This window comes from Stigmatopora argus, chromosome 15 (genome assembly GCF_051989625.1).
Source record: "Stigmatopora argus isolate UIUO_Sarg chromosome 15, RoL_Sarg_1.0, whole genome shotgun sequence".
Lineage (NCBI taxonomy): Eukaryota > Metazoa > Chordata > Actinopteri > Syngnathiformes > Syngnathidae > Stigmatopora > Stigmatopora argus.
Genome location: NC_135401.1, coordinates 8,031,744 through 8,045,970, shown reverse-complemented (window position 1 = coordinate 8,045,970; position 14,227 = coordinate 8,031,744). Strand labels below are relative to the sequence as shown.

The 14,227-nt window shown below is 35.5% G+C and overlaps 1 protein-coding gene and 1 long non-coding RNA gene across 11 annotated transcripts in view; one reads left to right on the top strand and one right to left on the bottom strand.

Annotated features, from left to right (window-relative positions):
• The window catches only part of begain (brain-enriched guanylate kinase-associated), a 77,351-nt gene extending 64,000 nt beyond the window's left edge, over nucleotides 1–13,351 (top strand). For all 8 annotated transcript variants that reach the window (XM_077620914.1, XM_077620920.1, XM_077620919.1 and 5 more), the window contains 2 exons: nucleotides 9,464–9,547; nucleotides 11,465–13,351. In XM_077620914.1, coding sequence (XP_077477040.1) covers nucleotides 9,464–9,547; nucleotides 11,465–12,979 — 1,599 coding nt within the window. In that variant the 3' untranslated portion in view covers nucleotides 12,980–13,351. The remainder of the gene's footprint in view (nucleotides 1–9,463; nucleotides 9,548–11,464) is intronic.
• On the bottom strand, nucleotides 6,291–11,828 carry LOC144089776 (uncharacterized). Of its 3 annotated transcripts, XR_013305174.1 has the most exons (5): nucleotides 10,868–11,222; nucleotides 9,985–10,120; nucleotides 9,704–9,746; nucleotides 7,943–9,009; nucleotides 6,291–7,909 (listed from the first exon to the last, which is right to left on the bottom strand). It is a non-coding gene; the product is annotated as an uncharacterized LOC144089776 (long non-coding RNA). The 3 variants fall into 3 exon arrangements; XR_013305175.1 differs by having other exon boundaries at nucleotides 6,291–9,009; nucleotides 10,528–11,828; XR_013305172.1 differs by having other exon boundaries at nucleotides 6,291–9,009.
• Nucleotides 13,352–14,227: the final 876 nt, after the last annotated feature.

The window sequence follows — 14,227 nt, the reverse complement described above, 5'->3', positions numbered from 1 at the left end:
TCCTAAAAAACGACATAGTATAGCATGGCTTTTTTTCTTGAAAAACGACATAGTAGAGGAAGCCTTCTTTTCTTAAAAAACGACATAGTATAGTAAGGCTTTTTTTCTTTAAAAAATGACAGCAATTAAGGCTAAGAGAGTCGGAGAATAAATCTGACTTCTGATTCTTCACCTTCTAGTTGTTGCTGTGGTCCACTGGCAAAATCATTGGGTCAGAACATGAGGTGGGAATCAGGAGTGAGTTCAATTCCACGCGTTGCAATTCTCAAATTGTTTATTGAGGTAATGAAAAGGATAAATACAACTTCCAACTTCACAGTGGTGCAGTGGCAAAGACAATGGGTCAGAACTTCAGGTGGACTCAAGTTCAAATCAGAAGTGAGTTTGATTCCACTCTGCAATTCTCAAATTGTTTATTGAGGTAATTAAAAGGATAAATATAACTTCCAATCACATCTTTTCAGAAGACACTGTGGTCCAGTGGCAAGAACAATGGGTCGAAATTGAAGTTGGACACAAGTTCAAATCTGGAGTGAGTTCAAGTCCACTCTTTGCAAATCTCAAATTGTTTATTGAGGTGATGAAAATGATAAATATAACTTCCAATCACTCAATTTCAGAAGTCACTGTGGTCCAGTGGCAAAGACCACTGGTCAGAATTTCCAGATGGACTCAAGTTCAAATCTGGAGTGAGTTCAATTCCACTCTTTGCAAATCTCAAATTGTTTATTGAGGTAATGAAAAGGATAAATATAACTTCCAATCACACCATTTCAGAAGTCACTGTGGTCCAGTGGCAAAGACAATGGGTCAGACAGTGGATTTAACTGCCATGTGGGAGACTGGGGTTCGAATCCCGCTCTCGTTTGACTAATCACTACACTAGTAGTTCAGTAAATGGGTAATCCTTTTTTCATTCAAATAAAGACTTAGTCATTTTTTTCAGCAAAACAATATTTCCGGTCAGCCTTCGGCTGACCGGAAGACAGTTGGGAGGGGGGGTTCCTGGTGGCGTTCGACAGTCGGCCTTCGGCCGACTGCCGACGCCATACAGTCGTTGACTGGCGAAACCGGGACGTGAACCCTCGACACCCACGTCGCAGGCAGGTGACTTACCCACTACACCACGAGGCGGCCCGCCTATACATGATTGGAAGTTATATTTATCCTTTTCATTACCTAAATAAACAATTTGAGAATTGCAAAGAGTGGAATTGAACTCACTCCTGATTTGAACTTGAGTCCACCTGAAGTTCTGACCCATTGTCTTTGCCACTGGACCACAGTGACTTCTGAAATGATATGATTGGAAGTTATATCTATCCTTTTCATTACCTCAATAAACAATTTGAGAATTGCAAAGAGTGGAATTGAACTCACTCCTGATTTGAACTTGAGTCCACCTGAAGTTCTGACCCATTGTCTTTGCCACTGGACCACAGTGACTTCTGAAATGATGTGATTGGAAGTTATATCTATCCTTTTCATTACCTCAATAAACAATTTGAGAATTGCAAAGAGTGGAATTGAACTCACTCCTGATTTGAACTTGAGTCCACCTGAAGTTCTGACCCATTGTCTTTGCCACTGGACCACAGTGACTTCTGAAATGGTGTGATTGGAAGTTATATCTATCCTTTTCATTACCTCAATAAACAATTTGAGAATTGCAAAGAGTGGAATTGAACTCATTCCTGATTTGAATTTGAGTCCACCTGAAGTTCTGACCCATTGTCTTTGCCACTGGACCACAGTGACTTCTGAAATGATGTGATTGGAAGTTATATCTATCCTTTTCATTACCTCAATAAACAATTTGAGAATTGCAAAGAGTGGAATTGAACTCACTCCTGATTTGAACTTGAGTCCACCTGAAGTTCTGACCCATTGTCTTTGCCACTGGACCACAGTGACTTCTGAAATCATGTGATTGGAAGTTATATTATGAAAAAAGCCTTACTATACTATGTCGTTTTTTAGGAAAAAAGCCCTACTATACATGGTCGTTTTTAAAGAAAAAAGCCTTACTATATTATGTCATTTTTTAAGAAAAAGCCTTACTATACTATGTCGTTTTTTTTAAAGAAAAAAGCCTTACTATAGTATGTCGTTTTTTTTAAGAAAAGGCCTTACTATACTATGGCGTTTTTTTAAGAAAAAGCCTTACTATACTATGTCGTTTTTTTTTCAGAGAAAAGCCTTAATATACTGTCGTTTTTTTAAGAAAAAAGCCTTACTATACTATGTCGTTTTTTTCAGAGAAAAGCCTTAATATACTGTCGTTTTTTAAGAAAAAAGTCTTACTATACTATGTCATTTTTTTCAGAGAAAAGCCTTAATATACTGTCGTTTTATAAGAAAAAGCCTTACTATACTATGTCGTTTTTTTCAGAGAAAAGCCTTACTATATTATGTCGTTTTTTTTTTTAAGAAAAAAGCCTTACTATATTATGTCATTTTTTAAGAAAAAGCCTTACTATACTATGTCGTTTTTTTTAAAGAAAAAAGCCTTACTATAGTATGTCGTTTTTTTAAGAAAAGGCCTTACTATACTATGGCGTTTTTTTAAGAAAAAGCCTTAATATACTGTCGTTTTTTTAAGAAAAAAGCCTTACTATACTATGTCGTTTTTTTCAGAGAAAAGCCTTAATATACTGTCGTTTTTTAAGAAAAAAGCCTTACTATACTATGTTGGGTTTTTTAAAGAAAAAAGCCTTACTATACTATGTTGTTTTATTATGAAAAAAGCCTTACTATACTATGTCGTTTTTTAGGAAAAAAGCCTTACTATACATGGTCATTTTTTAAGAAAAAGCCTTACTATACTATGTCGTTTTTTTAAGAAAAAAGCCTTACTATACTATGTAATTTTTTTAGGAAAAAGCCTTACTATACTATGTCGTTTTTTTTTTTAAAGCCTTACTATAGTATGTTGTTTTTTTAGGAAAAAAGCCTTACTATACATGGTCGTTTTTTTTTTAAAGCCTTACTATAGTATGTTGTTTTTTTAAGAAAAAGCCTTACTATACTATGTTGTTGTTTTTTCAGAGAAAAGCCTTACTATATTATGTCGTTTTTTTTTTTTAAGAAAAAAGCTTTACTATAGTAGGTCGTTTTTTTAAGAAAAGGCCTTACTATACTATGGCGTTTTTTTAAGAAAAAGCCTTACTATACTATGTCGTTTTTTTTTCAGAGAAAAGCCTTAATATACTGTCTTTTTTTTAAGAAAAAAGCCTTACTATACTATGTCGTTTTTTTCAGAGAAAAGCCTTAATATACTGTCGTTTTTTAAGAAAAAAGCCTTACTATACCATGTTGGGTTTTTTTAAGAAAAAAGCCTTACTATATTATGTAATTTTTTAAGAAAAAGCCTTACTATACTATGTCGTTTTTTTTAAAGAAAAAAGCCTTACTATAGTATGTCGGTTTTTTTTAAGAAAAAAGGCTTACTATACTATGTCGTTTTTTAGGAAAAAGCCTTACTATATTATGTCGGTTTTTTTTAAAGAAAAAAGCTTTACTATAGTATGTTGTTTTTTTAAGAAAAGGCCTTACTATACTATGGCGTTTTTTTAAGAAAAAGCCTTACTATACTATGTCGTTTTTTTTTCAGAGAAAAGCCTTAATATACTGTCGTTTTTTTAAGAAAAAAGCCTTACTATACTATGTCGTTTTTTTCAGAGAAAAGCCTTAATATCCTGTCGTTTTTTAAGAAAAAAACCTTACTATACTATGTTGGGGGTTTTTAAGAAAAAAGCCTTACTATACTATGTTGTTTTATTATGAAAAAAGCCTTACTATACTATGTCGTTTTTTAGGAAAAAAGCCCTACTATACATGGTCGTTTTTAAAGAAAAAAGCCTTACTATATTATGTCATTTTTTAAGAAAAAGCCTTACTATACTATGTCGTTTTTTTTAAAGAAAAAAGCCTTACTATAGTATGTCGTTTTTTTTAAGAAAAGGCCTTACTATACTATGGCGTTTTTTTAAGAAAAAGCCTTACTATACTATGTCGTTTTTTTTTCAGAAAAAAGCCTTAATATACTGTCGTTTTTTTAAGAAAAAAGCCTTACTATACTATGTCGTTTTTTTCAGAGAAAAGCCTTAATATACTGTCGTTTTTTAAGAAAAAAGCCTTACTATACTATGTTGGGGTTTTTTAAGAAAAAAAGCCTTACTATACTATGTTGTTTTATTATGAAAAAAGCCTTACTATACTATGTCGTCTTTTTTTTTAAGCCTTACTATAGTATGTCGTTTTTTTAAGAAAAGGCCTTACTATACTATGGCATTTTTTTAAGAAAAAGCCTTACTATACTATGTCGTTTTTTTTCAGAGAAAAGCCTTACTATATTATGTCGGTTTTTTTAAAGAAAAAAGCTTTACTATACTATGTCGTTCTTTAGGAAAAAAGCCTTACTATACATGGTCGGTTTTTTTTTTAAAGCCTTACTATAGTACGTTGTTTTTTTAAGAAAAAGCCTTACTATACTATGTTGTTGTTTTTTCCAGAGAAAAGCCTTAATATACTATGTTGTTTTATTATGAAAAAAAGCCTTACTATACTATGTCGTTTTTTTAGGAAAAAAGCCCTACTATACATGGTCGTTTTTAAAGAAAAAAGCCTTACTATATTATGTCATTTTTTAAGAAAAAGCCTTACTATACTATGTCGTTTTTTTTAAAGAAAAAAGCCTTACTATAGTATGTCGTTTTTTTTAAGAAAAGGCCTTACTATACTATGGCGTTTTTTTAAGAAAAAGCCTTACTATACTATGTCGTTTTTTTTTTCAGAAAAAAGCCTTAATATACTGTCGTTTTTTTAAGAAAAAAGCCTTACTATACTATGTCGTTTTTTTCAGAGAAAAGCCTTAATATACTGTCGTTTTTTAAGAAAAAAGCCTTACTATACTATGTTGGGGTTTTTTAAGAAAAAAAGCCTTACTATACTATGTTGTTTTATTATGAAAAAAGCCTTACTATACTATGTCGTCTTTTTTTTTTAAGCCTTACTATAGTATGTCGTTTTTTTAAGAAAAGGCCTTACTATACTATGGCATTTTTTTAAGAAAAAGCCTTACTATACTATGTCGTTTTTTTTCAGAGAAAAGCCTTACTATATTATGTCGGTTTTTTTAAAGAAAAAAGCTTTACTATACTATGTCGTTCTTTAGGAAAAAAGCCTTACTATACATGGTCGGTTTTTTTTTTAAAGCCTTACTATAGTACGTTGTTTTTTTAAGAAAAAGCCTTACTATACTATGTTGTTGTTTTTTCCAGAGAAAAGCCTTAATATACTATGTTGTTTTATTATGAAAAAAAGCCTTACTATACTATGTCGTTTTTTAGGAAAAAAGCCCTACTATACATGGTCGTTTTTAAAGAAAAAAGCCTTACTATATTATGTCATTTTTTAAGAAAAAGCCTTACTATACTATGTCGTTTTTTTAAAAGAAAAAAACCTTACTATAGTATGTCGTTTTTTTAACAAAAGGCCTTACTATACTATGGCGTTTTTTTAAGAAAAAGCCTTAATATACTGTCGTTTTTTAAAGAAAAAAGCCTTACTATACTATGTCGTTTTTTTCAGAGAAAAGCCTTAATATACTGTCGTTTTTTAAGAAAAAAGCCTTACTATACTATGTTGGGTTTTTTAAAGAAAAAAGCCTTACTATACTATGTTGGGTTTTTTAAAGAAAAAAGCCTTACTATACCATGTTGTTTTATTATGAAAAAAGCCTTACTATACTATGTCGTTTTTTAGGAAAAAAGCCCTACTATACATGGTCGTTTTTAAAGCAAAAAGCCTTACTATATTATGTCATTTTTTAAGAAAAAGCCTTACTATACTATGTCGTTTTTTTTTAAGAAAAAAGCCTTACTATAGTATGTCGTTTTTTTTAAGAAAAGGCCTTACTATACTATGGCGTTTTTTAGGAAAAAGCCTTACTATACTATGTCTTTTTTTTTAAAGCCTTACTATAGTATGTCGTTTTTTTTCAGAAAAGGCCTTACTATACTATGGCGTTTTTTTAAGAAAAAGCCTTACTATACTATGTCGTTTTTTTTCAGAGAAAAGCCTTACTATATTATGTCGGTTTTTTTTTAAAGAAAAAAGCTTTACTATAGTATGTCGTTTTTTAAGAAAAGGCCTTACTATACTATGGCGTTTTTTTAAGAAAAAGCCTTACTATACTATGTTGTTTTTTTTTCAGAGAAAAGCCTTAATATACTGTCGTTTTTTTAAGAAAAAAGCCTTACTATACTATGTCGTTTTTTTTTCAGAGAAAAGCCTTACTATATTATGTCGGGTTTTTTTAAAGAAAAAAGCTTTACTATACTATGTCGTTTTTTAGGAAAAAAGCCTTACTATACATGGTCGTTTTTTTTTAAGAAAAAAAGCCTTACTATAGTATGTCGTTTTTTTTAAGAAAAGGCCTTACTATACTATGGCGTTTTTTTAAGAAAAAAGCCTTACTATACTATGTCGTTTTTTAGGAAAAAGCCTTACTATACTATGTCGTTTTTTTTTTTAAAGCCTTACTATAGTATGTCGTTTTTTTAAGAAAAGGCCTTACTATACTATGGCGTTTTTTTAAGAAAAAGCCTTACTATACTATGTCGTTTTTTTTCAGAGAAAAGCCTTACTATATTATGTCGGGTTTTTTTAAAGAAAAAAGCTTTACTATAGTATGTCGTTTTTTAAGAAAAGGCCTTACTATACTATGGCGTTTTTTTAAGAAAAAGCCTTACTATACTATGTCGTTTTTTTTCAGAGAAAAGCCTTAATATACTGTCATTTTTTTAAGAAAAAAGCCTTACTATACTATGTCGTTTTTTTTTCAGAGAAAAGCCTTACTATATTATGTCGGGTTTTTTTAAAGAAAAAAGCTTTAATATACTATGTCGTTTTTTAGGAAAAAAGCCTTACTATACATGGTCGTTTTTGTTTAAGAAAAAAGCCTTACTATAGTATGTCGTTTTTTTTAAGAAAAGGCCTTACTATACTATGGCGTTTTTTTAAGAAAAAAGCCTTACTATACTATGGTGTTTTTTTTAAAGAAAAAAGCCTTACTATACTATGTCGTTTTTTAGGAAAAAGCCTTACTATACTATGTCGTTTTTTTTTTTAAAGCCTTACTATAGTATGTCGTTTTTTTAAGAAAAGGCCTTACTATACTATGGCGTTTTTTTAAGAAAAAGCCTTACTATACTATGTCATTTTTTTTCAGAGAAAAGCCTTACTATATTATGTCGGTTTTTTTTTAAAGAAAAAAGCTTTACTATAGTATGTCGTTTTTTTAAGAAAAGGCCTTACTATACTATGGCGTTTTTTAAGAAAAAGCCTTACTATACTATGTCGTGTTTTTTTCAGAGAAAAGCCTTAATATACTGTCGTTTTTTTAAGAAAAAAGCCTTACTATACTATGTCGTTTTTTTAGAAAAAAGCCTTACTATACTATGTTGGGGTTTTTTAAGAAAAAAGCCTTACTATACTATGTTGTTTTATTATGAAAAAAGCCTTACTGTACTATGTCGTTTTTTAGGAAAAAAGCCTTACTATACATGGTTGTTTTTAAAGAAAAAAGCCTTACTATATTATGTCATTTTTTAAGAAAAGCCTTACTATACTATGTCGTTTTTTTAAAAGAAAAAAGCCTTACTATAGTATGTCGTTTTTTTTAAGAAAAGGCCTTACTATACTATGGCGTTTTTTTAAGAAAAAGCCTTACTATACTATGTCATTTTTTTTCAGAGAAAAGCCTTACTATATTATGTCGGTTTTTTTTAAAGAAAAAAGCTTTACTATAGTATGTCGTTTTTTTAAGAAAAGGCCTTACTATACTATGGCGTTTTTTTAAGAAAAAGCCTTACTATACTATGTCGTGTTTTTTTCAGAGAAAAGCCTTAATATACTGTCGTTTTTTTAAGAAAAAAGCCTTACTATACTATGTCGTTTTTTTAGAAAAAAGCCTTACTATACTATGTTGGGGTTTTTTAAGAAAAAAGCCTTACTATACTATGTTGTTTTATTATGAAAAAAGCCTTACTGTACTATGTCGTTTTTTAGGAAAAAAGCCTTACTATACATGGTTGTTTTTTAAGAAAAAAGCCTTACTATATTATGTCATTTTTTAAGAAAAGCCTTACTATACTATGTCGTTTTTTTAAAAGAAAAAAGCCTTACTATAGTATGTCGTTTTTTTTTTAAGAAAAGGCCTTACTATACTATGGCGTTTTTTTAAGAAAAAAGCCTTACTATACTATGGTGTTTTTTTAAGAAAAAAGCCTTACTATACTATGTCTTTTTTTTTTTTTTAAAGCCTTACTATAGTATGTCATTTTTTTAAGAAAAGGCCTTACTATACTATGGCGTTTTTTTAAGAAAAAGCCTTACTATACTATGTCGTTTTTTTTCAGAGAAAAGCCTTACTATATTATGTCGGTTTTTTTTTTAAGAAAAAAGCTTTACTATACTATGTCGTTTTTTAGGAAAAAAGCCTTACTATACATGGTCGTTTTTTTTTTTAAAGCCTTACTATAGTATGTTGTTTTTTTTAAGAAAAAGCCTTACTATACTATGTTGTTGTTTTTTCAGAGAAAAGCCATACTATACTATGTCGTTTTTTTTAAGAAAAAAGCTTTACTATGCAATGTAGTTTTTTTTTAGGAAAAAAAGCCTTACTATACATGGTCGTTTTTTAAAAGAAAAAAGCGTTACCCCGGTCCCGCATTCAAATTGATCACAGTCCTAATTACATAGTGCCTCCACGCTTTCTTTTGAACTGAAGATCTTTGCCAGGACTGGGGGCCAAGTCAGAGATTCTCTCTTTGCTCTCTGCAAGTCGTAAGCCCCTCTGGAGCTGCAGAAGAGTATTTGTTAAATCCCCCTCTGTTTCCTGCAGGGCTGACTGGAGTCAAGGTTCGTTTTGAAGCGGGCTGAAAACTCAGCGTTGGGTGCAAGACAGCCATCGTTGCTTGCCAATGAGCGTATCTTGCAACTCTCCTGTCACAAAAGGAGGAAAACATGATGTTGTAAATGTACATCTTATTTCCCAAGGCCGACTGTTGTAATAACAGGACATGGATGCAATGGAGTTAAATAGACAAAAGCTGACTATTTAAAAAAAATACATACTAACCTGCATCATTTTTTCTTAACAGCATAAATTACTTAAGTTTTCTACATTCATAGTTCAAAAATGCTACCAAAAAAGATGTACGCACTTTATATTTTATTCCTCTGGAACTCCTCTATGCTATCACATTGGATAACCGCACCTATAATTAGACCTCCACCGTCCCTGGGCTCCCCTGATTACGAAATAATTAAACGGCAATTAGAAAGCAGTATTTAAAGTGTTTCGGAGTTTGCCCAATGGCAATATAAACTCATGCCCTCACGCTCCCTCTGGTACGGCATGATTTTTGTTATATAGATCTTTGTGTCTTCTTTACAGGACCTGTACAGGAAAGACTGCAACCTGGCTGCCCAGCTGCTGCAATGCTCCAAGTCTCATCACAGAGCTCATAAGATGTCTGAGGTGAAAATCTTGACTACATTGGTGGCGCAAATTTACACACGAAGAAGTCTCACTAACTGTATTCAAATCAAACAAATAGGGAAGCAATAAGGCCACCTTTGGCAGAGTAGGGAGGTGGGTTGGGAACTTAGCTCAATTGGGAGAGCGGCAACTTACCATGCGAACGGTAGTCGGTTCGAAGCCCGCAGTTGTCACTTGTCTGTTGGAATAAAATAAAGAATCAATGAGGGTGCCCTTGGCAAAGTAGGGAGGTGGGTTGGGAGTTTAGCTCAATTGGGAGAGCGGCAACTTACCATGCGAACGGTAGTCGGTTCGAAGCCGGCAGTTGGCAGTTCTCAATTGTCTGTTGGAATAAAATAGGGAAGCAATAAGGCCACATTTGGCAGAGTAGGGAGGTGGGTTGGGAACTTAGCTCAATTGGGAGAGCGGCAACTTACCATGCAAACGGTAGCCGGTTTGAAGCCCGCAGTTGTCACTTGTCTGTTGGAATAAAATAGTGAAGCAGTTGATGCCTCCTTTGCAAAATTTGTGACGATCTGCACTTTCTTTGGTGCACACTCAAAATTTCTTGACCTGAAAAGATAGAAATGCCAGACTTTACACACATTAACTTGAAACGATTCTACACAACCTGTGAAAAATTGAGGTCATTCCAAAGAAAATTCTCAAAGTTATTGGCCTGTGAAATGGGTTCAAACATTTTGGAACACCCTGTACATAAAATAATAAATAACCTGTTTCATTGCTATTGACAGAGCTATGCATCTAATTCATTTTAGCTGGCTGAGCTGAGAGCAAGACAAGGAGTGTTCTCATTTTGTACACCTTTAGATAAGATTCCATCCAACATGTTCTTACAGATTAAAAAACAATAAGCGGACATTGAGTCACAGATAGGTAAGGAATAGTTGCAGGAGTGTGGCAACAAACGACTTTAAATTCCAACAAAGCTGTGCATTGTCGTTGAACTCTCAACTGACCTATCACTGAAGCATAATGAAAACCCTCATCTATCAGGAACAGGGTGTTTTATCTTCCTTTTGAGGTTGTGGACTTGCAGTTAGACTCTGAAGCAAGGCAGAATGGCAAGAATCCCAAACTAATAACTTACAGAGAAAAGCGTGGAATTGCTGCAAGGCAAAATATAATGAGCGTTACTTCTATTGTCAGCCGTTAAACCATTAACATCAATAAGTGGAACAAGACCTGTTGAAGTGTACGCCGCTAGATGCATTGGATTCAAACAGAGTGGTACTGCTAATTAAGATTTGCCTCAGATAACAGCTAACGGCTGAGCAAGCTCTCTTCAAGCATCCTCACCTACTTTTCATCGGTATGCCTCCTGGGAAATGGTGGTTGCTAAAAATAGCCTACATTAACAAGATGCGGGTTATTTTATGCCATGGTGAGCTTCTATTTCCAGACAAAGGCCACTCCGTAATTCATCTTTTCCCTCCCTCTGTCCATTTCCATCTGGAGACCAGGAGAGCACTACAAAGAGAAAAAACATGCCATTAATAATAGAAATCTCTAGCCTTCATCTTCATCGAAACAGTAAACAGAATGGTGTTAGGAAACATATTGGAACAAATACATAAATGCATGTGGTGTTCAGCAGTTTCCTGACAAGTTCGTTAGGAGGGCAAAGTAGTGCCGAGCCCCTGAGAAATACAAACGTGGACTCTGCAAGAATGAATGACTTTCTGAACCAGAGCGAGAAAAAGGACAGCAACACACAAATAGTCCGATATCTTTAGGAAGCTATATTTATGCATACCTGTTCAAACAGAAAGTAAATAACTTTCACTTTACATTCTCAAAAGCCACCTAGTTAAATTTGAACAATGCATCACAAGTCATCTATCTGATTTAATACACCAATATTAATCAAACTTGTTTTGTCTCTCCATGTTTCAGTTACCACTGGACTTCCAGGAACGCATCAGTTCCCACATCAAGAAACACAATCAGGGTAGTGAGGCCAACATGGCAATGTGCCATTCCAATTACTCCGACGCCATTCCCACTGCGATCATTGCTAAGGTCTTGGAAAAACCAGAACCGGGAAACAATTCCCCTGCAACTCGTTCCCCGAGCCCACACACCCAGGAGAGAGACTCCATCATGGGAACGGCAAGTAATGATCATTTTAACCGCCGTGTGGCATACAAGACCTCAGACTTGTACTGCAGCGACACTGCCCTGTACTGCCCCGAACGCTGGCAGGACACGGACCGGAGGCAAAGCATCGATCTCCACGGCACCACGTTGCTCCAGCTCCATGCCCAGAATTCCATAGATAGCAACGCAGATGAGGAGGCCTACCACTCGGGCAGCTTCTCCCACCATGAGCCACCGTCATCCTTCCGACACCATGAAGAGTTCAGCGCCGGCAGCCTCCCTGCCTCCAGTTCCTACTCCAGTTTCAGCCTCGCCTCAGATGACAAGGGAGGCATGATGACCAGTGGTTTACGCACTGCCAGTAGCACTTTATCCACTTCACACCAGGGTTTGTACATGGACTGGCGGGATAGTTGCAGCGGAGACTACGAACGCAAAAGTGTGTCTTCCTACGATAAAGACGGCTCAGGTTTCTCCAAGTCCAAAAGCATTCAGCACATTGGCGCTGGAAGGAGCCCGCAGAAGGGCACCTCGCCAGCGTACACCAGGACAGCCTCTTGCTTTAGTGAACCGTACCAAGCCAGCACTCCTCGCCTGGCTTCCTCACGCAGCATGGGATCTCCGACCGGGTTAGGCCAAGCTCAGAGTACGCCTCGGGAAAGCAGAGCTGAAATTCACGCCCACGAGGATGATCTGAGCAGCCAGTGGAAACAGCTGAGTGTGGAAGACGTTAATAACTTTTCGTCGTCCTATCGTAACGTGACGGGACGGGTCTCACCGTACAGTTTTTCAGAGTGCCACTATGCCGTGGGTCCATCTAGTAAGGCCAAAGGATCTCTTTATAGCAGCTTCCAAGAGGGGGACGACGTCTTCCACAGTCACATGCTGGACCAGTGTTTCGCCTTGGGTTCACTTTCGCCCAGTCGCAGCCCCAAACTTCCGCCTGCGGAGCTTCGCAAACCGAAAAAGAACTCTGCGACGTATCGAGCCAAGGACGGCAATCCAGACGGCTCGTTGCCCTCAGGAAGGTCGAAAGAGAAGGAGCGTGCCAAGAAGGACTACATGAATCTGAGCGCCGGGAGCTCGGCAGAGTCCTTACACCAAAGCTCTTTAGAAGCCTCAAGTCTTCAGCATTATCCGAGCCCCAGGCCAAGCGTTCGGCCTCGGCCCAGCTCTAGCTCTGCCCTCAGCGCCGTTGGCCCGGCGCTACCCAAGAAGACCTCTCCAAGATACCAAAAATTTGGCAGCACCGGGCTAACACGGAAGGACAGTCTGACCAAGGCGCAGCTCTACGGTACGCTGCTGAACTGAAGAACGGAGAAAGGAGCTTGTCAATTTATGCATGATGCTGATGATTACTAGCCTGCTGTACTGTACTGTCGCCAATGTTCTCTTCAGCATACTTGGTGTGACAAGGGTGTTCAGTGTTTTATGTATCCTAGCCAAGGCATGTTTCATGGAGTCTGCAACACTTTTTCTATTGTCTGTCATATTCAAGTGTAGCTTCTCGTTAGCTGAGATGGTGTAGCAATTCAGTGACTTCATTTTATTGATCTTTACAGCCACTGGGATTACCCACCTGCAGCAAGACAGACCATGGATATACTGTGCTTTGTGCTAAAACTTTTATACTGAACACTGTTAAGTAAAACCAGCAAGAAACGTCACTCTTATTAAAAAAAATCTAAATCCTCTTGTAAGAATAAAGCATGTAAAATGGGTTAGTATATTCAGAACCATTTGTATCAAACTTATAAGACAGCAATGTGCATAGACGGTATCGTAAAGCATCGAAAGACTTACAGTATGTTAATGGGATGTTGCAGATGCAACCTGGAAGATTTTGAACAACAACGGGAGTTTGTCATATTTTTATATAAAAATTAGCTCCATAAATGTGATGTAGATTTGTTATTCGCATAACAGGACTCTTGTTCAGTTGCCTTAATTATGTTTAGTGGGGCACAACTTTGCAGTATATATTGTGTACATACCGTATACAGCATCTTTATTGATAGTGTCTTCTTCCCAATTGGCATAACAGAGGTGGTGTTTTAGAAAGGGAGAGAGGCTTTTGTATGAATGGGAATTGAACACTTTGTTGAGTTCATTTGAGAATTTGGGGGATTTGGGTCAAAGTGTGCGTCCAATTAGGTCGTGTACATTTTGGCTGTCTTTTCTAAATAATGAGATCACAATCACAGGGTTCTTATTTTGAGTTGATACGTTATTTTGCCTTTCGCAGTTCAGATTGATTTACTAAATGCTTTGTGCTGTATAAGTAATGCTACTACAACAGAATTGGAGCCAAAAGGACTTTTGTTAAATTTTCTAGTTTGGCTTTCTCTTTCTATTCATGTAAAGGATGATCAACAAGAACATGCAGTGCCATTTTTTATGTAATATTTCTACCTCTCCCTTTATGAAAAGACTGGTTTCAAGCTAGCTTCACTTTTAGTCACGCCATATACTGTTTTTTTTCTTTTTCCAATATTTGTTTGGTGTCAGTGTAAGTACTGTATGAAATTTTCAGAAAACCCTTGAAAATGAATACGACCG